Source organism: Lactuca sativa, chromosome 5 (genome assembly GCF_002870075.4).
Source record: "Lactuca sativa cultivar Salinas chromosome 5, Lsat_Salinas_v11, whole genome shotgun sequence".
In the NCBI taxonomy this organism is placed as follows: domain Eukaryota; kingdom Viridiplantae; phylum Streptophyta; class Magnoliopsida; order Asterales; family Asteraceae; genus Lactuca; species Lactuca sativa.
The window spans coordinates 357,440,326-357,465,501 of NC_056627.2; the positions used below are offsets into that span (position 1 = coordinate 357,440,326).

At 33.1% G+C, this 25,176-nt stretch overlaps 2 protein-coding genes across 2 annotated transcripts; both read left to right on the forward strand.

Annotated features, from left to right (window-relative positions):
- Nucleotides 1–1,610: 1,610 nt before the first annotated feature.
- LOC111912549 (ABC transporter C family member 5) lies at nucleotides 1,611–8,351 on the forward strand. The gene is made up of 10 exons (XM_023908283.3): nucleotides 1,611–4,474; nucleotides 4,576–4,896; nucleotides 4,985–5,071; nucleotides 5,432–6,109; nucleotides 6,190–6,649; nucleotides 6,744–6,958; nucleotides 7,055–7,360; nucleotides 7,443–7,506; nucleotides 7,597–7,836; nucleotides 7,932–8,351. Exons 1-10 carry the CDS (start codon nucleotides 2,429–2,431, stop codon nucleotides 8,045–8,047), a joined length of 4,533 nt encoding a protein of 1,510 aa, XP_023764051.1. The 5' UTR covers nucleotides 1,611–2,428; the 3' UTR covers nucleotides 8,048–8,351.
- An 11,825-nt stretch (nucleotides 8,352–20,176) lies between these two features.
- Nucleotides 20,177–23,352, forward strand: LOC111912548 (NADH dehydrogenase [ubiquinone] 1 alpha subcomplex subunit 9, mitochondrial). The gene is made up of 12 exons (XM_023908280.3): nucleotides 20,177–20,374; nucleotides 20,465–20,561; nucleotides 21,206–21,270; nucleotides 21,435–21,520; nucleotides 21,596–21,680; nucleotides 21,775–21,845; nucleotides 21,982–22,113; nucleotides 22,213–22,328; nucleotides 22,426–22,549; nucleotides 22,629–22,697; nucleotides 22,784–22,904; nucleotides 22,980–23,352. Exons 1-12 carry the CDS (start codon nucleotides 20,284–20,286, stop codon nucleotides 23,117–23,119), a joined length of 1,197 nt encoding a protein of 398 aa, XP_023764048.1. The 5' UTR covers nucleotides 20,177–20,283; the 3' UTR covers nucleotides 23,120–23,352.
- The last annotated feature ends 1,824 nt before the right edge of the window (nucleotides 23,353–25,176 follow it).

The window sequence follows — 25,176 nt, forward strand, 5'->3', positions numbered from 1 at the left end:
GAATAAAATTTCAAAAAGATTAGAATTTATGATTTATTTGGTTGACATAAAATTGATTGGAATTATGTTTTGTTCTTTGTTTGAGTTAATTTTATTAAATAAAAGATACAATGTTTCTGGATTGTGGTAGACTTTTATGATATAATTTTATTAATTAAAGTTAATAGAAGACTATAGGGAAAAAAAATTAGAACAAAGATATTTTATTAAGCTATTAAGGAGCTAAGCTAAACAAAAACAATTATATCAAGAAAATAAACTCTTATCTATCTAATTGTTTCAAACGTATTATCTTTAATTTGTTGATTTTTATGTAAAAGTCATATTTGATGTTGATTTCATTTTAATATGATATATAGTTTTATAAATAAAGGACAATAAATTTATTATATGATTGTAATGTTATGTTTATTTGATTTGATTATGTTGACTATTGATCAATGTATTTAATAAATATTATATATATATATATATATATATATATATATATATATTAATTTTGATTTTGCATATAAAATAAAATAAATTACCTAGTCAAAAAATAATTAATATTTAAATTTGTATTACTATTAAGAGGGAAACAAATTATTATTAAAAGTGGGGATAAAATATATAAATAATATAGACGATCAAATGGTTAGAAAAAAAATAAATGGTTGGCTAAAGCTTCATAAAGAATATATACTTAAATGATAATGATTGTATCAAATTATTTTAAATAGTAAAAAAAAACTATAAAAATACCTTCTATAAGAGTTGCTATTGCCTTTACACTATTTTGACAATTTTAATAACCCTCACAAAATTATATCTAGAAAATTAAATTAAATTTCATTTAATTTTCTATCAATAAAACACCTAACACATTTCTGTTTTTCTTTTTGTTCCTTTTTCTTTTTTAATTTGATTATTTTCAAAAGCAACTTTTGTACCACATATTTTTCTGAGTGTTTTATATTTCGTTAAAGTATATAATATCTTTTTTTGGAAAGAACCCAAGTCTCGGCAAAAAAGTATATAATATCTTATTAAACCAAATAGATGAATAACCAACTAACTTATAATTATTAATTATCCCACCACTAAAAAGAATCGACATATCATCAATTGACATCATACCCGATTAATTAATATACATAAAGACGAGAGATAGCAAAAAAAAAATAAATAAGATAGGACTTGCTAAGTCGAAATAAACTCCATACAAAAGTTCATCTCATATTAAGAATGTCTCAAATAATGATAATAATAAAAAAGAATATTAAAGAGATCATATATATTTTTTCTTTTATTAAGATCGAAGGTAAGTCTCATATGAGACATAAGGTGGAATTAGAAATAGCTAGAAGTAAATTATGTTTGAGCGTTAAAAAAAATAATAAAAAATCATAGATCAAAACATTATTATTACTTAGTTGTTTCAAAAAAAAATCACCCATTAGGAAAAAAAGAACAAAAGGTATAAGAAAAGTTACAAATAAAAATGTTATACTGTTTATTAAGATTACAGATAAAATATTACTATCATTGTGTGCTGTGTTAATGAAGGAAAGTAAAGTATGGGGGTTTTAAGGAAGTCAAATAAGGAATGTGGAATGTGGAATGTGGATGTATGTATTTTAGTTACAGTGAGTGGAGATACAGCAAGGATCCATCAGCGAACACCGTCCAATTGAAAATAACACTCTTTCTTTATGCCCTAAAAATGTAAAAGCTGCTGATTATGATTCGCAATATCTCCCCATTGGACTCAATTTATATACGTCGGTAATATTCTCATTCTCAGTAAAACTTCAATTCACATTTCGATTCTTTAACCCACTTGATCCTATTATATTCCCACTTCATGATCTGCTGTTTTTTCACACTTCTTTGATATCTTCACTCAACACCGGTCGTCAAATCAGAATCAGTCCCTGTATTGTATCTCTCTATTAATTGCTCCGGTGCCGGCTCCGGTGAGGTCTGGAGTGGGATGAGAGTGTGAGCTGCTTTCCATTATAAAGTATAAACACTCTCTTTTGTATTTGACAATAGGAAAGCCCACAGAAAGTCGGTTTTTTGTATTTTTCTGTTAGGGTTTTGATCAATTTTAATCTTTTAAATTCAGAATTCTCTCTCTTCCTCTCTCTTGTGTTTGTTTGTGTCTGTCTGTCTATATAGAGATAATCACGCAGAGGAGGAGAAGAATACAAAACAAGCTGAGAGGAGAGAGAGATTTGAAGGTTTTGTTGTTCATAGAGGATGAAGGTGTTGTTTGTCTTCATTTGCTAATTCCCTGCTATTGCTTTGGTCTCTTTCTTTACAAACCCCCCATCTGTAAGAATCAGTGCCACATGGTAAAATGCTCTTGCCACGATTTGAAAGCTATCTCACTATTAAACTACTCACTGTATCATCGTTTTGATTCCAATTGCAATTCCAATTGATGATTCCTACGAAACTCATGGGTTCTGACAAGGATTTGAAGGTCTTGGAGAACAGTGCAACCGTGTTCAATTTGGCGTTGGTGGTTTTATCTCTTCTGATTGTATTGGTGAGGAAGATTGCGGTTTATACTTGGCACAATAGAGTTTCAAAGGAGGAAGCTGATGAAATTGGGAGTAGGGTTTCTGCAGTAGAAACTCAATTTCTCAATGTCGAAATCGGTAAAGTTTATAAAGCATCAGTTTGTTGTTGCTTTTATGTTCTCCTTCTACAGGCTGTGGTTTTATGTTATGATGGTGTTTGTTTAATCACAAAATCTGCACAAGGGGAAAAGGGTGTGAGCTTGGAACCTCTGTTCTTGCCCGCATCACAGTTTTTCGCTTGGTTTGTTTTGAGTTTTTCAACACTTAGTTGTAAGGTTAAGACCCTTGAAAGACTTCCATTACTTATCAGGGTATGGTGGGTTACCTCTTTTATGATCAGTTTACTTACCCTTTATCTTGATGGGAAAGAATTTGCAATTGAAGGGCTTGAACACTTGAAAAACTCCCATCTTTTAGCTAATCTCGCAGCAACCCCAGCTTTGGGTTTCCTGTTTCTTCTTGGTCTTAGAGGTGCGACTGGCATACACATCATTAGAGGTTCTGGTCTTCAAGAACCATTGCTGGTTGAAGAAGATGCAGGGTGTCTGAAAGTGACACCATATAGTGAGGCTGGTATCTTTAGTTTAGCCACATTATCATGGCTAAACAATCTTCTTTCGATTGGTGTAAAGAGACCACTCGAGCTTAGAGACATCCCACTTCTTGCTCCTGAAGATCGCTCTAAGTTCAATTACAAGATCTTGAACATAAATTGGGAACGTTTAAAGGCTGAAAATCAAGCTTCATTAGCTTGGGCTCTTCTTCGATCATTCTGGAAAGAAGCTGCCAAGAACGCGATTTTTGCAGGGTTATACACACTTGTCTCATACGTAGGCCCTTATATGATATCCGATTTTGTTGATTACTTGGGTGGAATTGAGCATTACCCTCACGAAGGGTATATCCTTGCTGGTGTGTTCTTTGTAGCAAAACTAATTGAAACTTTAACCACACGCCAGTGGTACCTTGGTGTTGATATTTTGGGAATGCATGTGAGATCAGCTCTCACAGCCATGGTTTACAGAAAGGGACTCAGGCTTTCAAGTTCAGCTAGGCAAAGTCACACCAGTGGCGAAATCGTAAATTACATGGCTGTTGATGTACAAAGGGTAGGTGATTACGCGTGGTATCTCCATGACATATGGATGTTACCATTGCAGATCATTCTTGCCCTTGCAATTCTTTACAAGAGTGTTGGTATTGCCTGTATTGCAACCTTAATTGCAACCATCTTATCTATAGTTATAACCATCCCTCTAGCACAAGTCCAAGAGCTTTACCAAGATAAATTAATGGCTGCAAAAGATGATAGAATGAGGAAAACATCCGAATGCCTTAGAAACATGAGGATTCTGAAATCACAAGCATGGGAAGATAGGTATAAGGTGAGGCTGGAAGAAATGCGAAGTGTTGAGTTTAAGTGGCTGAAGAAGGCTTTATATTCACAGGCTTTTATCACTTTCTTTTTCTGGAGCTCACCTATCTTTGTAGCTGCGGTTACTTTTGGAACATCAATCTTGATTGGTGGACAGCTTACAGCTGGTGGTGTTCTTTCGGCTTTAGCCACATTCCGGATTCTTCAAGAACCTCTTAGAAATTTCCCTGATTTGGTTTCGATGATGGCTCAGACGAAAGTCTCGCTTGATAGAATCACAGGGTTTTTACAGGAGGAAGAGTTACAAGAAGATGCAACAATTGTATTGCAACGAGGCATGTCAAATGTGGCAATAGAAATCAAGGATGGTGAATTCCAGTGGGACTCATCTTCTCCAAGGCCCACATTGTCTGGTATTCAGATGAAGGTGGAGAGAGGGATGCGTGTGGCGGTTTGTGGCAGTGTTGGGTCTGGGAAATCAAGCTTTCTTTCTTGTATTCTTGGTGAAATCCCAAAAACTTCTGGTGAAGTAAGTCCCAACTTTGTATATTTTTTTAAAGTTTTTTTTGGTTGTTTTGCATCCGTATTAATATTAACATCTTTCTTTGTGTTTTTTCTGTTTTGATTCAGGTTAGAATATGTGGTTCTGCGGCTTATGTATCTCAGTCAGCATGGATACAATCGGGAAATATAGAAGAAAATGTGTTATTTGGTAATCCATTGGATAAGGCCAAGTACAAGAGGGTACTTCATGCGTGTTCCTTGAAAAAAGATTTGGAGCTTTTCTCACATGGAGATCAAACAATCATTGGTGATCGAGGTATAAACTTGAGTGGTGGTCAGAAACAAAGGGTGCAGCTAGCAAGGGCGCTTTATCAAGATGCTGACATTTATCTACTTGATGATCCATTCAGCGCTGTTGATGCACACACGGGTTCAGAACTTTTCAAGGTTTGAATTATTAAAAAGAGTATCAAACAGTGTCTATATGTTATTGAAACTTTTGAAAGTGATCTGACAGTGGAATTTGGTTTTCCAGGAGTACATACTGACAGCATTAGCTACTAAAACAGTAGTTTTTGTAACTCACCAAATTGAATTTCTGCCAGCTGCTGACTTGATTCTGGTAAAACCTTCTTCTTTTTCTATCTTTAATGCATAAAGATGTGTGTGGGTCTTGAGAGTTAAGAAATGTAGATGAAAATGGAAGCCATTGTCACCTTTATACAAACGTTTCCCTTGCATTTTTCACCTTAGGGTTTGTTTCTGCAACTCAAAACCATGAGTTTTCAGTAAAAAAGGAATAAACTTTATAGCGTTTAACTGTTTTCATGGGGTGAAATGCATACTTGTTTGTAATATTCTTGGTTACATCATAAATATAGGGTGGTATTACTATTATTTTACCATGGTTAATCTTTCTGTAGGAAAGTTATCAGAAGCTAATCTTTTGTTTGAATGATGATTTGATGATATACTTTTTCAGGTTCTTAAAGAAGGTCAAATCATTCAGGCTGGAAAATACGATGAACTTCTGCAAGCAGGAACCGACTTTAACACATTGGTTTCAGCTCACCAAGAAGCAATTGAAGCTATGGATATCTACAACCACTCAGACGATGAGTCAGATGATAACCATGGTTTGATTAAGAACTGTGAGTCAGCTGTAAGCAGCATAGACACTACAACAATGGTTCCAAACGAAAGCATGTCCGCTTCAGACAAAAAAGCCATCAAAGAAAAAAAGAAAGCAAAACGTTCACGAAAAAAACAACTGGTTCAAGAAGAGGAAAGGGAACGAGGGAAAATCAGCATGAAAATTTACCTCTCGTATATGGCTGCAGCCTACAAAGGCTTATTAATCCCACTTATCATCATTGCACAAACTCTATTTCAAGTTCTTCAGATTGCTAGTAACTGGTGGATGGCTTGGGCTAATCCACAAACAGAAGGGGACACAGCTAGGGTTAGTAATTTGGTCCTAATTGCAGTTTATATGGCCCTTGCTTTTGGGAGCTCTTGGTTCATATTTGTTAGGGCTGTTTTAGTAGCTACATTCGGTCTAGCTGCTGCACAGAAACTGTTTATGAAAATGCTTACTAATGTGTTTAGGGCACCCATGTCATTCTTTGACTCAACTCCAGCTGGCCGTATACTAAATCGGGTACAAATGAATCATGATTTATCGATTTAATTTTCAGTTTTCTTTCATTGGTTAATAATAATGTAGTATGTAATGTTCAGGTGTCTGTTGATCAAAGCGTTGTGGATCTTGACATTCCATTCAGACTTGGTGGATTTGCTTCAACAACAATCCAGCTTCTTGGTATAGTTGGGGTGATGACTCAGGTGACATGGCAAGTGTTGCTTCTAATTGTCCCAATGGCAATTGCTTGCTTATGGATGCAGAAGTATTACATGGCTTCATCTAGGGAGTTGGTGAGGATTGTTAGCATACAGAAATCTCCAATTATTAATCTTTTTGGAGAATCGATTGCTGGAGCAGCCACAATTCGGGGTTTTGGACAAGAAAAAAGGTTCATGAAGAGGAATCTTTATCTTCTTGATTGCTTTGCTCGTCCGTTCTTCTGTAGTATTGCAGCTATTGAATGGCTTTGCTTACGCATGGAGTTGATTTCAACATTTGTATTTGCTTTCTGTCTTGTTTTGTTAGTCAGTTTTCCACGTAAAGCTATAGATCCCAGTAAGTTCTTCCTTCCATTTGTTTAGTTATATTATGTTTGATCATTGATGTGCAAGTGCAACTTGTTCTTATTACATGTCTACTTGTTAATCAGGTATGGCAGGGTTGGCTGTGACTTATGGGCTTCAATTAAATGCGCGTTTATCAAGGTGGATACTTAGCTTCTGCAAGCTTGAAAACAAGATTATTTCAATTGAAAGGATTCATCAATATTGTCACATTCCAAGTGAAGCTCCCCCAATCATAGAAGGAAATCGTCCCCCGCCCTCATGGCCTGTCGAAGGAAAAATTGAAATCATAGATTTGAAGGTATTTTTAATAGTTTTATTGGCGTGCTAAATAAATAGAAAAAAAATGAGCTTTTTTACTTTTATAGGGTTAAAAGGGTAATTTTGTATTTGTTAGGTTCGTTACAAGGAGAGTTTGCCAGTGGTACTGCGGGGAGTGACATGTGAATTCCCGGGAGGGAAAAAGATTGGGATTGTCGGTCGTACGGGAAGCGGTAAATCAACTTTGATTCAGGCGCTATTTCGACTGATTGAACCAGAAAGCGGGAGAATTATTATCGATAATATTGATATTTCCACTATTGGCCTTCATGATCTACGTGGCAGACTTAGTATCATACCCCAAGATCCTACCTTGTTTGAAGGCACCATTAGGGGTAACCTTGATCCCCTTGAAGAACACACAGATCAAGAAGTTTGGGAGGTTAGATATCTACTTTCAACTTCATGTTAATTTACACTTTTGTAAATATATATATATATTTTTTATTTTGTTATATGAACAGGCACTTGATAAATCTCAACTTGGAGATACGGTTCGTGAGAAGGAGCAAAAGCTTGATGCACCAGGTATTTATTTATTTTGTACCAAAAAAAAAATAGAAATAAAATGAGGAATGTTTGGTATGTGGTGATGAAAATTGTTGAGAAATGTTGCAGTTCTTGAAAATGGTGATAATTGGAGTGTGGGTCAGAGACAGCTTGTGTCACTGGGGAGGGCTTTGCTAAAACAGGCACGGATCCTGGTGCTTGATGAAGCAACTGCTTCTGTGGATTCAGCAACTGATAATTTAATACAGAAGATCATCCGAATGGAATTTAAAGACTGTACTGTTTGTACAATTGCTCACCGCATCCCCACTGTAATCGATAGTGATCTTGTCCTTGTTCTTAGTGATGGTATGTTCGTTTCCATTTCCATCATGTCTTTTATGCTTTTAAAAAAGTTGCTTTCTTGATTTTGTAATTGATATTGGTTTGACATGTTTTTATAGGGCAAGTTGCGGAATTTGATTCGCCAATCCGGCTATTAGAAGATAAATCATCAATGTTTTATAAGTTGGTAACAGAATACTCATCTAGATCAAATGGTATCCCAGATTATTCATAACCATGATACAAATGTCAACTTGGAAAGGAATATACACACCCTTCAACACAAATCAAATGGGGGACCATGGGACCATGGCACGTGCACGGGCCCACCTCAAGCTTATGTTGACCAAACTCAAATCAATGAGGTAGTACCCACACACGTGCCAAAATCGTACATTCTAAAGACCCGAGTCTATGAATCTTGTGACTGATTCGCATGTTGTTGACATAATTTTGTAACATAAAATAAACCTGGACTAGAAACAAACTTGGGATTATTTTGGTAATAATAATTAGTGAAAAGAAGCATTCAGCAACAATCTATTTTTGTTATACTCCTTACTAATGATTTTGCAGACCTTTTGACTTTTAAGTCCAAAATCTAATTTAAGGGATATTCATATGCCTTTAAACTTAATAGAACCTGTAACAGCAATTGGGTAGGTTTTGTTAGAATTTAGAAATACCAATAGTCAAGACTTTATTCGAACAGTAGCATAGTCATTGACACATAGTACATGAAGATGAGGTTTTACAAATCAAACAGCATTGGACTTGCAATGTTGCCAAGTGATATGGGTCATGGACATTTCTGGCATCTCTTGTTCATTATAATTTTGCATAATTATTTAATATATTTTGGAGTAGTTTCTTCATTCTTGTTCGTATATTTGGTATTCAAAACATAATTCATTGGGGAAGGTAAAAAAAATATATTAAATTAGAGAATTGGTGGAAGGAAATTTTAGGTTTCATCAAAAACTAAAATTATTGGCATAATTGATTTTAATAACCCTGTGTCGACATAAAAACTTGTAACGTTTAACAGTACATGTTGCTATGAAAATTTATTATTTTCTTAAAAACGTCACTTTTTGTAAAAGGTTGTTAAAGAAACTTGGTTTTATTTTTTAAGATAAAGAAACTTGGTTTAGGTTTATTTTTTAAGATAATTAATTTTAATAACCCTGTGTCGACATAAAAACGTGTCACGTTTAACGATACATGTTGCTATGGAAATTGATTATTTTCTTAAAAACGTCAATTTTTGTAGAAGGTTGTTAATGAATTTAGAAAAGTAATCTTTAAGTTTCAATTTCGGGCCACGGTGATCTATCTATCGGTAGGACTCTCTCGGATTAATGCGGTATAAAGAAAATTCGAGATAGGATGATATTTATTCTCATATAAAATCTATCATTTTAGTTTCATTTACACTAACATTTATATTTACACTAACATTGGTGAAAAAAATTAGGAAATCACACTAGTCAAATAATTATGTTTTGTATGGTCAAATCATAAAAGGTAGAAAATTTTAAGATTTTATGTATTTTATCTTAGAATTGACAAAGATACGGGTTTGGAACGAATCGACCTTGATCCAAACATTTTTACCAAATTTTAAAATTTGATCCAAACTCATTTTGTCACCCGCATGATTTTGAATAATCAAACTTATACTCTTATCTACTGAATCAACAAACATCCAAATCTTCCCCATAATCCGTAGGTTTTTTTGAATAACCAAATATATTTTATTTAATTCTTAAAGTTACATTTTTAAATAAAAAATGCCTACTATAACTTAATATCTAAAATAACATTTCTTAAATAAAACAAATGTTTGTTTAGAAAATATATTACGTATTCGAGTATTTACGATTGGAATTAAAAAAACATTATTACAAAAAAAAAAAAACTTCAAATTGATTTCTGATTGTCGAGATTGCAATGATAGATAATAATGCTTGCAAACTTTATTCAAATTGATAAATGATTTTATTGGTTTATAAATGACATTGGCGGTTGCTTGATGAAATTTAGAAGGAATGACATCATGATTCTCTACAGAAAACTGAAAATCTTGATTTCGACTCTTCGAGCCTTTCATAAACACGGTTTGGACTTTCAATTAAAATTAAAAATATAAAATATAAATATATAATTCGAAAATTTATAGGGGACGAATTATAAACGGAGCAGATCAATAATGATCTACATCCGATCCTTATAATAAGAAATGGTTATTGGGTACGGGTCGTTAACGGGAAAACAAATAAAAAATTACGCTCAAAACTCATATAATTCTTAGGCCCCGTTTGATAGTTGCTAACTAAGAAAGAGCTGACTGGTAAATGTCTGTTTGGGTAAGAAATCATAAATGAGTAAGAAACCATGCTGTTTGATTGTATATCAAACTTAATGTGCTGACTGATGAAAAGTGATCATTTTACACTTCTACTCTATACAACGATAGATGAAGTTGTTGAAAAATTATAAAAACATACCAATTGTCATATTAAAATCCAAATAAAAATTATAAAAGGAATCATTGTTTTTATAAAATTATATGGTATGTATTTCAAAAGGAGAAATGGACTTTGAAGCACAGTAAAAGGGATAGAAGTCTACATGGTATGTAGAGATACAATTGGTTTTCATTGAGCAATCAATCAAACACATGATATGTATTTCAACAAATACTAACACATTAAGATGATTAAAGATAAAAGAAATCCATATATAATAAATATATAAGAAATCAATTAAATGTGAACCTATACATGCATATTGAAATCAAGAATAAAGAAATAGTTCTTGATTGAAATTTATAAGGAATAATCCAAGCGCATAGGACCAAATAGCACGTCGTCATTTACCATATCCAAGGTTGTAAAAATCGTTCGGCAGTGGACTTGCGATAGACGATTAATCGGACTAGATGAGTATCAATCGGAAACTAATCGGGGACCCTTAATTATTAATAAAATTATTTAAAAAATTAATATTCCCTAAAAAACTAAGTATTTGAAAATTTAAAATTTTGAAAACTTTAGTTTAATATTTTAAAATTTGAAAACATAAAAATTTGAAAATTTAAAATTTTGGTGTAATATTTGAAAATTAAAATTTTTTGAATTTTTTTAAAAAATTTCCGCCTATAACCGCCGAAACCGCCAAGCCCGACTTTGACCGATTTCCGCCAAGCAGCCTAATCGTAATCGGCTGAAGGCCGTCGAACGATTAATCGACCGTCAATGCCGATTTCTGCAACACTGACCATATCCAATACAAAGCATATGAATTGATTTCATAATCACGTAATCCAATTCGGCATGTCAATTTTGACTTTTTATTTGATTTTTGTATTTCAAGATCAAAACTTTAAGGCTTCAATCAGGTGATCATTAGAATCCATTACATCTTCGTTATTGACCGGAAAACCTTGATAACATCCAAATTCACCAACTTAAAAAATTTATTGATAAAAAATTCAATGCATGTATGTGTTCAGGCACCCACATAACAAATAAGAACAAATATGTATGTATGTGTTCAGGCATGAAATAACCAACAACAGAAAAATCACTTGATAACTCGAAACTTTTATTCCTCTCAACAACAAATGACATTCAAGAGCAAAAGAACATTCAAGAACAAACAACAAAAATTGGAACTTGTCCATTCAAAATGAAAAATCAAGAGCATAAATCGGAACATTCAACAACAAAATAATCAGAACTTTTATCCCTCTAAACGGAAAAAACCGGAACTTTCCCAAAAATCGGAACATTCAAGCGTACCTGATGTGATGAGAAAGGAGCTTCGATCGATCGATGGGTGGAAGAGGAAGAATGGGGTCGACGATGCTTGTTGGTTGGGGAGAAGAAAGGAGCAGCTGAAAGAGGATGGAGAAAGGAGTTGTTGGAAGAGACACGTTAGGGAAGGGTACTATTGAAATCTTTCTCAGTCAGCCTATTTTTCACTTCTTTCTCATTCAGATATTCCTTTGAGAGTAAGATGCACAAAAGTTGATTATCAAACACTTATAGCTGACCGAGTCAGCTAAAAAGGTCTAACTCGGCTCGGTCAGACGATTCTCAAACACGACCTTACAGTGTTGGATCGGATCAGGGTCAAATCCGCTCTATTGTCAGGTCTAATTTAATATTCATTTCTAAGAAATTGTTAACATGTACTGTTTTTTGTCACGAGCAAACCGATTTTTATTTATTTATTTATTTATTTTTTTTTTTGGGGGGGGGGGGGGGGGAGGTGTCGAACCAAGCTTTGCCACCTAAAAACCAACTTTATTGAACTAACAAATGTGACAAAACTTACCAGACTCGAATAAATCGAAACTTTGAGAAGGCAAACAAATAAGATATTCAGTTGATATTCACCAATATGATCAGTCCAAAACCAGGCGGGCCTTTAGGAGTTTAGGTGGGTTCTTATGGCCCAAAGAGTTTAGGGGGGCCATGAACCCTTATTATATCTGTATATCTAACACATAAATATACAAATTTCTTAGTTAGAAATAAAAAAGCCGTAAAAGCAAATTGTTTTGTAAATAAAAAAGCCCAATTATTTAATCCATAAACAGTTAAACAAATTCAAGAAGCACTGTATATAAGCACTATTTTTTAGTTCAACTTGAACACACCTCAATGGTCATTATTCCGAGTCTTCGAAGTTGGCGAGTTGATGTTAATCAAACTCTTTTTGTGTGTTTGTGTAAATATGACTGAATGGTCAAAAGACGATTACAAAGAAGAATTTTGTTAGTGAATTGTCCTCATGATAACATGATTATTCTATTGTTATCTAGTATTATGAAAGCAGTGATCGTAAATATTAAACCTATAAATCCATTTAATTTTCCAATCGAAATCAACCGTCACTATCAGTCATGTATCTTCCAATCGTAAATGTTAAACCTATGCACACACATGGACCAATGTATCAGAGGACCTGACCTAAGGGTTGACATCAACGAAAACGGGTCATCTTTTTGAAACAAAATCACCTAATGGTTTCTCAACGAAATGAATCGAAGTCGCTACCGAAACAAAGATCAAAATATCAAATCTACACCCACGAACAAGTGGTACTAGAGTTTGGCGTTGTGTTTAGTTTGTAAGATGTAGGTGCTAACAGTGCGTTTGTTACATTTTTCCAAGAAAAACGAAAATTTTGAAGTTTTCTAAGGTTGCTAAGAAAATAAAAAAAATTCATTTTTCCAAATTGTATGTAAATTAGAAAAGTGATTTTTATAGTTTTCCAAAGTTTTCTAAAATTGTAAGATGAAAAATGAAAACTACATCGTTTTCAACCAAACACGTTTTCTAAAATTTTCATTGAAAAATAAAAATAAAAACCTAACTTTATTTTTTGAATACATTTTTTTTTGAAAAATGAAAACAATTTTTCACAACCAAATGTATCCTAAACAATGCTCTTGCAATTTTCTGTGAAGAAAAGAACAAACTTTTTCGGTATGTAGAGCTTTGGGAAGTTACCAAATGTTGCGCAAAATGGCGTCAATATGTAAATTGAACTATTTTTTTAATGGTTCATGTTTCTTCTTATTATTTTTTTAATTACAAGTGTCTTATCTTTTATTATCATGTAATTGCCCATTCAATTTAATAAAAATTTAACTTTTATATAAATTAAATTGATTTAAATAATAATTAAAATAAAAAAAAATATTGTATGGAACCCCCCCCCCCCCCCCCCCCCCCCCCCCCCCCCCCTCAAATGACAATAAATTGAAATAGTGTGACAAAAGGTGACACTACTCCGCATATTTGTATGTTGTATGTTCGTTTGCAAAATGAATTTGAAGCTTTTAAAAAGTGGATACCATCTTTCTTGGAAAGGATTTATTATTAGGTCAAATGAGTGAGTTACCTGACACTCATATCCAACTTCAAGATTACGGTGAAACAAATTGTTTGAGTGCATCAAGAAGGTGGAAAACAAAGTGATTATTGGGTATTTCAATATATATTTTTAGAGATGTTGGTTAGCGATAGGATATTGGCTAGAGGTGGTATTGACAATATAACTGTTATGATGTTTCATAGTCGATTAGTGAAGATTTATTAAGGGTCTCGGGAGAAGAAGACAAACATTTTTTTTGTACTTTATTTTTCAAATAATTTGATAAGACTTTTTTACCTTTGTATTTTATTCATTGAAAGCTTATATTATTGCAATAGATGTCATGTTACATTAATTAGTAAATAACCATATAATAATTAATTTAATTATTAGGATTCACGAAATTGTAATGGATATAATGATTTTGAACCATTAATAAAACTTTTCCTATTCCCAATAACATTTCAAGATGATTTTGCTCTACAAGAATTTTAGAGAGGTTTATATCAACATCATAAATCTATTTTCATGTAATTTTATTTATTTTTTAATATTAGTAACCTATATTTTTAGAATCTCTATTATCTAATGTGGGGGCATTTTTTAATATTAGTAACCTATATTTTTAGAATCTCTATTATCTAATGTGGGGCATCTCTGCATGTGTTAATTACTGATATCATTTTGGGTTTGTTCTTGTAACATCCGAATATTCAGGTATTTAAACTTTTAACCCTTAGTGTGAGAAATTGTCACACCCCTAAGCCAGGATGACAGAAAACGTCTGGGGGTGGATGACTTCATGAACAATATCACAACATAATGTACAATAGTGATCAAAGCAAACAAAATCATCATAAATATAATTGAAAATGCTACATTGTTTCCAAGTGTTGTATGTTCCAAAACCAATTACATTATGATGACAAAATGAATAGCACGACGTCGTAGCGTCCCATCCTCAAAAGCCTTGTGACTACCTGTTTAACGGTTTCCTGAGAACACAAATAGTTTTGAAAAGTGTCAACAATTAAGTTGGTGAGTTCATAAGGGTTTTGTATGTAAAAAATCTGTAATTTTTTCCTTGTAAAATGATAGTGTTTGTTCCCAAAAAAATCCAATATTTCATTAAAAATGAGTTGTAGTCTTAAAAACCCTAAGACCAAAAATGTATAAGTATTTCTATACTTAAAATAGTATTACGTAGTTTTATTCTTATATAAAACCATTTGAACACATGTTACCCCGTAAACTAAATGTATCGTTGATTTCCCATGTGAGTTATTACAATCATGCTAAAACCGAAGTTGGCCAGCTACGACGTTCTTCAGGCATCAGAATGTTAGACATTTGTCACCCCAGACCTGCCGGCCTAGCTGTAGCTAGCAACTTAGGTACGAGATTGTCAGTCCCGTATAGATTTATACACAAGTATCACGCTCTCTTATCGAGATTCTTGTTATAATTCAGGACTTTAGTGTGTACTCTAAAAGGTACGGTGAAGACTTTGTCTCACATAATTGTTGCAACATGTTTACGTTTTGTTGTAATGAAAACCCTTGTAGGTGTAATTATCATTTTTCCATAGTATTAATATAGTGTATAATAATTATATACTTTTATATAATTATTCGTCTTGTCCCAAAATATTATAATAGTGTTAATGACCCATAAACTCCACCTATTATAGTTTATTATAAATATTTCGTTGTACCTATAAATACACACACACACACATACACACACACATATATATATATATATATATATATATATATATATATATACACTTAGGTTAACATGTTTATATGTTCATAAATAACATATATTATATATCTAACACAAGTATATGAACTTCTAATATGATAAAGTTAGTTTTCTAGTTTTGACTTTTTACGTCACCAAACGGCAAATATTTAATTTTAAACTTTGTAAAATTTATTTTTACCTTTTTGTGACGTTTAAGTCAAGTTAACCTTATATGTTTAAAACAACATATTTTATGTCAAATCTCACAAAAATGGTACCATAACCTGGTTATGACCATTTTTGTTAGAAAACTCTAATTTTTACATAAAATGATAGATTTTTAGGTTTTCTATTTGTAAAATCAAATTCTTAGTATTTATAACTAGTTTCGTAACATATGTCTAAAATAACATGTTTTGATTTATATCCCACAAAAATGGTGTAATAACTTAGTTATAACCATTTTTACTAGAAAAGTCATATTATGTTCATAAAAACTATAGTTTTTTTATAGCTTTGTTTTTATGACTTTTTCTTAAGAACATATAGCATGTTTATACTCATTTTTCATAGATTTGTATTTTAAAAAACATACTACACATAAATGTTCATAATACTAGGTATTAACATTATTTCATGTAGATAACATTTTTACACAACATGAAAGTAAAGCATGCATAACAACATGTACAATTATACAAGTTTACTTGTATTCTCCCCCTAAAACTTGGATAAAGATGAAAATGAGGGGTATGAACTCACCTTGAGTGTGTTTCTTGGTGGATAAAGAGGTGAAGATGAAAGATTTCAAGTTAAGAACACTTGAAGTGAAAGACCCACAATTTCGTATTTCTGAAAGACCCAAACTTTCATACTTGACAATATAGTTACTCTAAAACATGTTACTTGTAGATTCATAAAAACAATATTTTACATTGATAAAGTGATTACAAACGACTGGATACAAATTGACTATTACAAAGTGTTATATATTACACAACTACCTAGGATATTATACTTTTATACATACATGATCCCTAAATACTAAAGTAATATTACAACTATTCTAAACCTTCCAACAGTATATGACTATACTGGTTACTTATCTCCTGTAAATTTGTTAAAAATTGAGATGGTAAGCGGTGACGCTTAGTGAGTTCAATAATAGATACAATATAACATTATGCCATATATATACTTTAATATGGCAGAAGCAAAGATGAACAAGGAACAATAAAGGCATATGTGAATCATGTAACAAGCTTTCCATATCAATCAATGATTTGATTCAAAGATATACAGTCAATGAGACATAACGGTTTTCATACTTGATATACATCAATAAAGCTTTGGCCCAAATGACACAGAAGACATACAACTTCTGATTAACATTTTGGTAGATTTCAGGCTAATAGCTTTGTCTAACCTTCTGCCAATGCCATAGAATAGAAGTCATTCTCTTACGGAGACATGCTCTACATGGCCAAAGGTTACATACCAAAACCAATGTGAATCTAAGTCCTTTCACTGATCACATGGTCAAAGGTATTACTTTGCTATTAAAATAGCGAATAAAAATAACACGAGAAAATAACCCAGAATAATAATATTGAAAAACACATAGCACATATAACACATAACAGGAAATTGTTCCTATATATTGAAACTCACCGTGATATAACTGGGGGTTAAAATAGTAATTTGTGCAACACTTCGTTATAATAAATAGCTTTCTTCGTTGAAAACCGGGAGCTTTCTTGAAAATCGGGCTTTACGAAGGTTGAGCTTCAAACCGAAAAGATAAATTTCTCGGGCACTTTGGAAAGTATTTCGGGTGTTAAAATTGATACCAGGGCTTCGGGGGAAATAGAAGTAGTTAAAATATGAGTTTAAGGGTGAAAAGTGACAATTTTCCAACATTTACCGGGAGGTCTCGCACCCTTATATATGTACGAGCCTCGGATCCGAAGCAAGAGGAAAGGAAGGCAGGTAGCGCGAGGCTCGGTACATGCGACAGAAGCGGTGAGGTTCGGACGACAGGTGGCTCGGTTCGGACGGAGGCACGCATCCGAGTTCGGAGGCTACAACGCGACGTCACGCATCAAACGAGGAGAGGGTCTCAGCTTCGGTCGAATCGATAGCGACGCGTGTTGGATTCTCGGCTGCACAACTCATCGACGTCAGACGCGCGACATGCTCGAAGCGAGGTGATGTGTCCGGTCCGAATAAGGCTTATCCATGCGAAAATTCTCGGAAATTGTGTCAAAATCTTCTAAAATCCATAACTATCGCATACGAGCTTCGTTTTTGACGTTCTTTATATGCACGCGTAGGCGAAAATATATTTTACAACTTTCGTTTAGACTCCGTCGGCTAATTTTGACTTTATTTTTAATATTATTATTTTTAACACACAGAGACAAGAAAATCCGTTAAAATTCATAACTTTTTCATCTGACGTCCGTTTTCGTCAGTCTTTTTACCGTTGTACTACTATTGACGAGACCTTCGATTCTCGTTTAGGTTGTTTCGGCTAAATATCGCTTGATCTTTATTTTGAGTTTTTAACTGTCTACTGCTATTCAAAAACTTAGAAAAATCATAACTTCCTCATACGAAGTCAGATTTTGGCGTTCTTTTTATCAAAATTCTCGGTTTAACAAATACTACGACTTTCATTTAGATCACTAAGGCTAAAAAGTAGTTTATCAAAAACTCACTTTTTACATCATTCGGTGTTGTGCCGGTTTTATCGCGGATATTCGATTGGTCATAACTTCTTCGTTATAACTCGGATTTCGATAAGGTTTTCGTCGAAATGTTTCTAACGAGATTCTTTACAACTTTCAGTAATAAAATTTTACTTATTTTAAATATTATATTTTCGTTAAATTTCAATATTTGCCTTTTGATTGGAATCTCATAAGACTTCTAATATTTTTCGAGTGATTCTAAACATAGTTTTACTTCATTTTAGTAAAAACTATCTGTTAGAACTCAATACTCAATTTACATAATATTTCATAATATTATTTACTTTTAACATTTACAAAACACGATTTCAAAACGTGTATGTTACATGAAGATTGAAAGATCCTGTGTATATTTGAAATAAGTGAATTTTATTACTGAAAGTTGTAAAGAATCTCGTTGGAAACATTTAGGCGAAAACCTCATCGAAATCCGAGTTATAACGAAAAAGTTATGACCAATCGAATATCTGCGATAAAACCGGCACAACGCCCGAATGACGTAAAAAGTGAGTTATATATATATATATATATATATATATATATATATATATATATATATATATATATATATGTATATGTATGTATAGAATCACTAGATTAGTAAGGAAAAACTTACCAAGAGATCAAGAACTATCTTATGAAAAATTAGTCGATATCGAGAGAGAGAGAGAGAGAGAGAGAGATGATATAAACAAAAAATGAAGAAGATGGGAGAGGGTGGGGGGGGGGGGGTCGGCCGAAATAAAGAAAAAGAGTGTGGGGGGGGGGGTGGTTATGGGGGCATGGAAAGGACTTCTTGAATTTAATATTCAAGTATGTCTCATTTACTCAGATAATTAAAGTTATAAATGGGTAATAATCATTTAAGACAAATGTGGTGTTAGGTTTATTTGTATAAAAAATGGATAATATTTATAAAAGTTGGTGATTTTATAAAAAGTGTGGTAGAAATGATGTATAGTAAAAATCATTATCATAAAAAATAATAACACATTACACGGAAGTTAGGATGATTCCTAATTGTTTTCGTTAAAGTTTGAGTGTTTAAGTCGGGTAAATAATTTGCCGTACTTGGTTACGAATTCACCAAAAATTTGAATATGTAACATTTATTATGAATTTGTCATGTAGTATAAGATTTATGAACTCAACTACATTGTACTATGAATATTATTTATACATAAATAATATTTAATTGAATTATCGAATTTTTACGTTACTAACCCTAATTAGGGTTTATATTCAATAATTGGTAAAAGAAGGTACTTTGTATTATAACTTGCCAATAGTACATTAGAAACATTAAGGAATGTCACATTTCTCCTAAAATTCTAATACGAGTTAAGTTGATTTGGTTGACTTTGTTCGACTAAAATTGACGGTTATCACATCATCTCCATGTTAGAAGGAATTTCGTCTCGAAATTAGCACTCCGAGGAGGTTCTCAAGTGCTAGGGAAAAGATGTGGGTATTTCTGTTTCATGTGGTCCTCACGTTCACAGGTAAATTCAGGTCCTCGTTTGGCGTTCCAACGGATCTTTAATATTGGTACGCGACTTTGCTTCGTTCTGTTGACTTCATTGTCCATGATTACCACAGGTTCCTTGACGAAATGGAGACTATCGTTTACTTTAGTTTCGTCAAGTGGAATGACGAGAGTCTCATCGGACAAACATTTCTTCAAGTTGGACAAATGGAAAGTAGGGTGTACATTGCTGAGTTTTATTTAATATTTTATAAAATAAAAATTGATAATGTGTCATTTTTTTTTTCTAGTGAAAACTCAAAAGTTTTTTATCTTTAAATGGTAAAAGTCAAAATTAACTTCAATTTTTTTTTTTCTAGTGAAAATTACAAAGTTTTTTTTTTTTTTTTTAGCTTTGTAAAAGTCAAAATTAACCTCAAAATTTAGGGTAATACCGTAATAGTACTAATGATAATAAGATTTAGAAATTAGAACCTCGAATTGAAAAGTGGCTTTTTATACACACTCAGGCGCAAGTTAGAAGAGGCGTCTGTTGGGTTTTTCATCGTATCACAAATCTCTTCCCCCTTGGAGTTTCTTTGGATTGGAAAGATGCAGACGATCTCGAGAAGATTAGCTCGTGAATCCTTCCCTCGGCCGGCGATTTACTCTCTCAAATCGCTTTACCCTATTTCTGATCAGTGTAATTTGTTTTCTATCGGTTCATTTCTAGGGTTCATTTACCTATTTTCTACTGATTTTGTTTAAATTTAATTTAACTGATGTAATGTAGATTATGGTGCTTATGATCGGCGGTACGCGTCTACGCTTGCTACCAGAGGCGTCGGACATTTGGTTCGAAAGGGTACAGGTGGAAGATCATCCGTTAGGTATTTCTGTTTGCGTATTTGTTCATTGAAATTTTAAAGCTTTAATCTCATTAGTTCATGAGCTTGGTGTATTCGGTTTTGGATTTAGAGGAGTTCGAAAATTTGTAAATCTTCAGCGGTAAATTTGGGACAGCAGCTCGATTTGCTTTAGCAGCCCGTAATTGGTTTAACAGTATAAAAAGCTACTCTATATATAACTTAATTTGTTTATAATCTCAATCTCATTAGTTCCTTAGTTTTGTATACTTGGGATATTTGTAAATCTTTAGTGCCTTTTTGGCTCAGCAGCTCGATCTTGATTAGTAGCCCATAATTTTTTTTAACAGTATGAAATTGTAATTTGTTTCTTGTGCTGCAATCACGAAAAACATATACCGTAATAGATGTCAAATCCAGTAGTTGACAAATTCAAAATGTTAGTACCAATCTTATTATGAATGTTATACTCTTTGAAATGATAGGGTAAGACACACTTAGCAAGCATTTTTATTGAACGGTTTACAATCAAATCATATTTGAAGTTGAAACATAATACATTTGACATTTAAGTCAAACTGCATCTTCTTTCTTGAAACTATGGGATTAATTATGGTTTTCTTCTTTTAAAAGTCTAATGCGATTTGTATATATTTATTTGTTGGCAGTGGCATAGTTGCTACGGTTTTTGGAGCTACTGGTTTCCTTGGGCGTTACTTGGTGCAAGAGCTTGGTTAGTGGAATGCTGAACTTAGTTTACTTCTTTAAAAGATTATAAGATCATATTACAGATAATGCAATAAACCAGTATATCATAGAAACTTGTAACATTCTATATTGAACTGAATATAGTTTGATAAAATTGTGTACTGATATTGAATTTGTATTTATTTGCAGCTAAAATGGGATCTCAAGTGCTTGTACCTTTTAGAGGTTCTGAGGATGCACCTCGTCACCTCAAACTGATGGGTGATTTGGGACAGGTAACTTAGAAGTTAGAACATTAATTGTTTTGTTAGAATCAGTGATTGATTGCTTACTCTTTTTAACTCACACAGATTGTTCCCATGAAATATAACCCAAGAGATGAAGACTCTATTAAGGCAGTTATGGCCAAGGCAAACGTTGTTATCAATCTAATAGGTGCATACGTGTTTAAGAATCTTATCTTTTATTGGGTACCCCTTGATTACTTGTTTGACATTAAAAACCATTTTTATTTTTTATTTTATTAAAGGAAGGGAATATGAAACTAGAAATTATAGTTTTGAGGTGGTGAACCATCATATGGCTGAACAACTTGCAAAGGTATGTTTTTGCATCTCCCTTTTGTTTATAATAATAATAATAATAATAATAATAATAATAATAATAATAATAATAATAATAATAATAATAATAATAATGTATTCATGCTTTTAGATGGTTATATGGTGATATGCAGATTTCTAAAGAACATGGTGGAATCATGAGATTTATACAACTTTCTTGCTTAGGAGCCTCTGAATCATCTCCCTCCAGAATGCTCCAAGCTAAAGCTGCTGCAGAAGAATCCATCCTACGTGAATTGCCTGAGGTGTGTGATTTTAGCAGAAATATATGATACGAGACATTTAAGTGCATTCTTAAAGAATAAGCCAATTAATTAATTAATTAATGATTTGTTTATGTTCAGGCCACAATACTGAGACCTGCAGTGATGCTTGGCACAGAGGATCGGCTCTTGAATCCATGGGCTCAATTTGCAAAAAAATATAACTTTCTTCCACTTATTGGGAATGGATCCACCAAGTAAACGGCTTAATTCTCTTCTCTTTACTTGATATGATGAATTATTTCTCTCAAACAGTTTGGTAAATATGTGTGTTTTTTTTTTTTTTTTGTACAGGATTCAGCCTGTGTATGTTGCTGATGTGGCATCTGCAGTTGTTGCAGCCTTGAAAGATGATGGCAGCAGCATGGGAAAAGTATATGAACTTGGTGGGCCAGATGTGTATACATTGCATCAATTGGTGATTGATTCTCATCATTTCTTTTCTCCTGTTCAAAATTCAAATTAAGTTTTGACTCATCATAATATTATTTTTACAGGCTGAACTTATGTATGAAGTGATTCGAGAATGGCCTCATTATGTTAATGTCCCTTTCCCAATTGCTAAGGTATGAAGTAGCAGCACACTTCCATTTATTTGTGTATTATTAACATTAATTCTGTTGTGTTTATGTTATTATGATATGATACACAGGCAATCTCAACGCCTCGTGAGTTGCTGCTAAATAAAGTTCCTTTCCCATTGCCAACACCATCTATCTTCAATCTGGATTTGATTCATGCTCTTTCCTCAGATAAACTCGTCTCACAAGATGGTTAGTGTTTCAACTTTCAAATTTGTTTCTTGATTTTATTAAGATTTAAGTGATAACTTTTGGTGTGTTTTGCAGCTCTAACATTCAATGATCTTGGAATTGTGCCACATAAAGTGAAGGGATATCCTATTGAGTTCCTTATTCAGTACCGAAAGGGTGGGCCCAATTATGGTTCTACAGTCAGCGAAAGAGTCACTCCAGAATCATATCCTTAAGTGGAGTTGAGTTTGCTTCCATCTTTTTGATGTATTTCTTTTCCCCAATACAAACAAGGGAGGAATAAAAAGATTTCATGTCTCATTTCTTGAAGCATTTGAATCATTTGTATAATTTCGATTTTCTTTTTACACCCTCCTGTTATGTTAAATTTAGAAAGAAGCCAACTGAAATTGTTTTTGGCATCCCACCCTTCTTGAGAATAACATGCATGATATGCTTTTATCCTGAATATTATTTATGTGAATGTATGTTGTCTTTGCCACAAGTCTTTATGTGCTAGAGACTATTTTATGGCAAACTAAAACTTAGGATTTATTGTCTTAATCCTTGCCACAATAATATGAGTTAATTTAAAAAAAAAGTTAAATATGAAGATTAAAACATTTAAGAACTTTGAATTTATAAGAAAATAAGAAAAATATTGAATCGTTATAATTAAAATGTTTTTTTTTATCTTTTAAATTTGAACACATAATTTAAATAAATAAAAAACTAATGAGTTTTAGTTTTGGAAAATTTGAAATTACAATATAAGTTCATTGATAAAATTGATATTTATTTATTACTATATTTATTACAATTATTATAATAAAATATTATGTGGAATTTAATAAAATAAAAAAACTTATAAAATGACATGTAGAAAAAAATAATTCAAAATACCATAAAATAACATTTGGCAAATTGAATGAAAGCGTGACAAATGATAAAAAAAACTTTTATTTATTAGGGAGGATTTGTCTATGTGCTAAAATGATCCAAGTTGGAATTTTTTGTGTTTAATCAAACAAATATATGATTGTTGAAGCTAATTCATAATTGTCAAGTTGGGAGAATTTGTTTGCTTAAGTTTATTTGCATGACTGATCTTAATATTCATCTGAAACGACCCAAAATACGATCCAAAATTTTTTGTTTTAATATAACTAAAAACCCAATCCTCGAATATCATATATATATATAATAAAATCATGGAATGAGTAACTCAAATGTCATAGTACCAAGTCAAAACAAAACTATATCAATCATAACAATATTTGACATAAACTCCCAAGGTAAACTGAAGTTGTGGTGTGTGCGATGCCATCAACTCGAGCTCTTCCCCTTGCTAGCGGAAGTACCTGAAACCAAAACTGAAACTGTAAGCACGAAGCTTAGTGAGCTCCCCCAAACTACCACATACCATACAATAACATATAAAGCACATACTGGGCCCTGCCCACTGCCTCAAACCGAAATCCGGACTAACCGGGGCCTTGCCCCCTGCATCAGACCAAAGTCCGGAAACTGCATCGGGCCGAAGCCCGGACTAATTGGGGCCTTGCCCCCTGCGTCGGATCGAAGTCCGGCTAACTACATTGGACCGAAGTCCGGACTAACGGGGGCCTTGCCCCCTGCTAACTGCATCGGACCGAAGTCCGGACTAACTGGCTGAACATAGCATAACATAATCATCACTACTAGCATAAACACATATACTGCATACTGCATCGGACCGAAGTCCGTAACACATCACACAAAACATGCTTGAATCACAAAGACATCAAGCACACTGAACTACTGCATCAGACCAAAGTCCGGAACTATTGCTAACTAAACGGACCGACATTGTGGCCGGAGACCCATTCCTATTGGAAGGAAGACTCACCTCGTAACGCTGACTGAGTCCCATGCATGCTATTATTATACAGTCGATTCCCATGCATGCTATTATTATACAGTCGATTCTTGAAGAACAACTCGTCGAGTCCCATGCATGCTATTACTATACAATCGATTCTAATTGATTTTGGTGCTTCCAAAACATAGATCTGAGCTTCTAAGACTCGTTTTACACGTAAAGTTTCCAACTTTACGTGCATGCACAAGGGTATGAGGCTAAAATACCCAAACTCATCAAATACTAAGCACTTAAGGTTTGGAATAAGGCCAAGATTGCATAAAGGTGGCTATAATGAGCTCCTGGAGTTCAAGAGAGGCTAGATCTGAAGTATAACTCGATCCCAAGGCTTCACTACAAAGGATTGGGGTTCTTGAGCTTAATATCAACAAT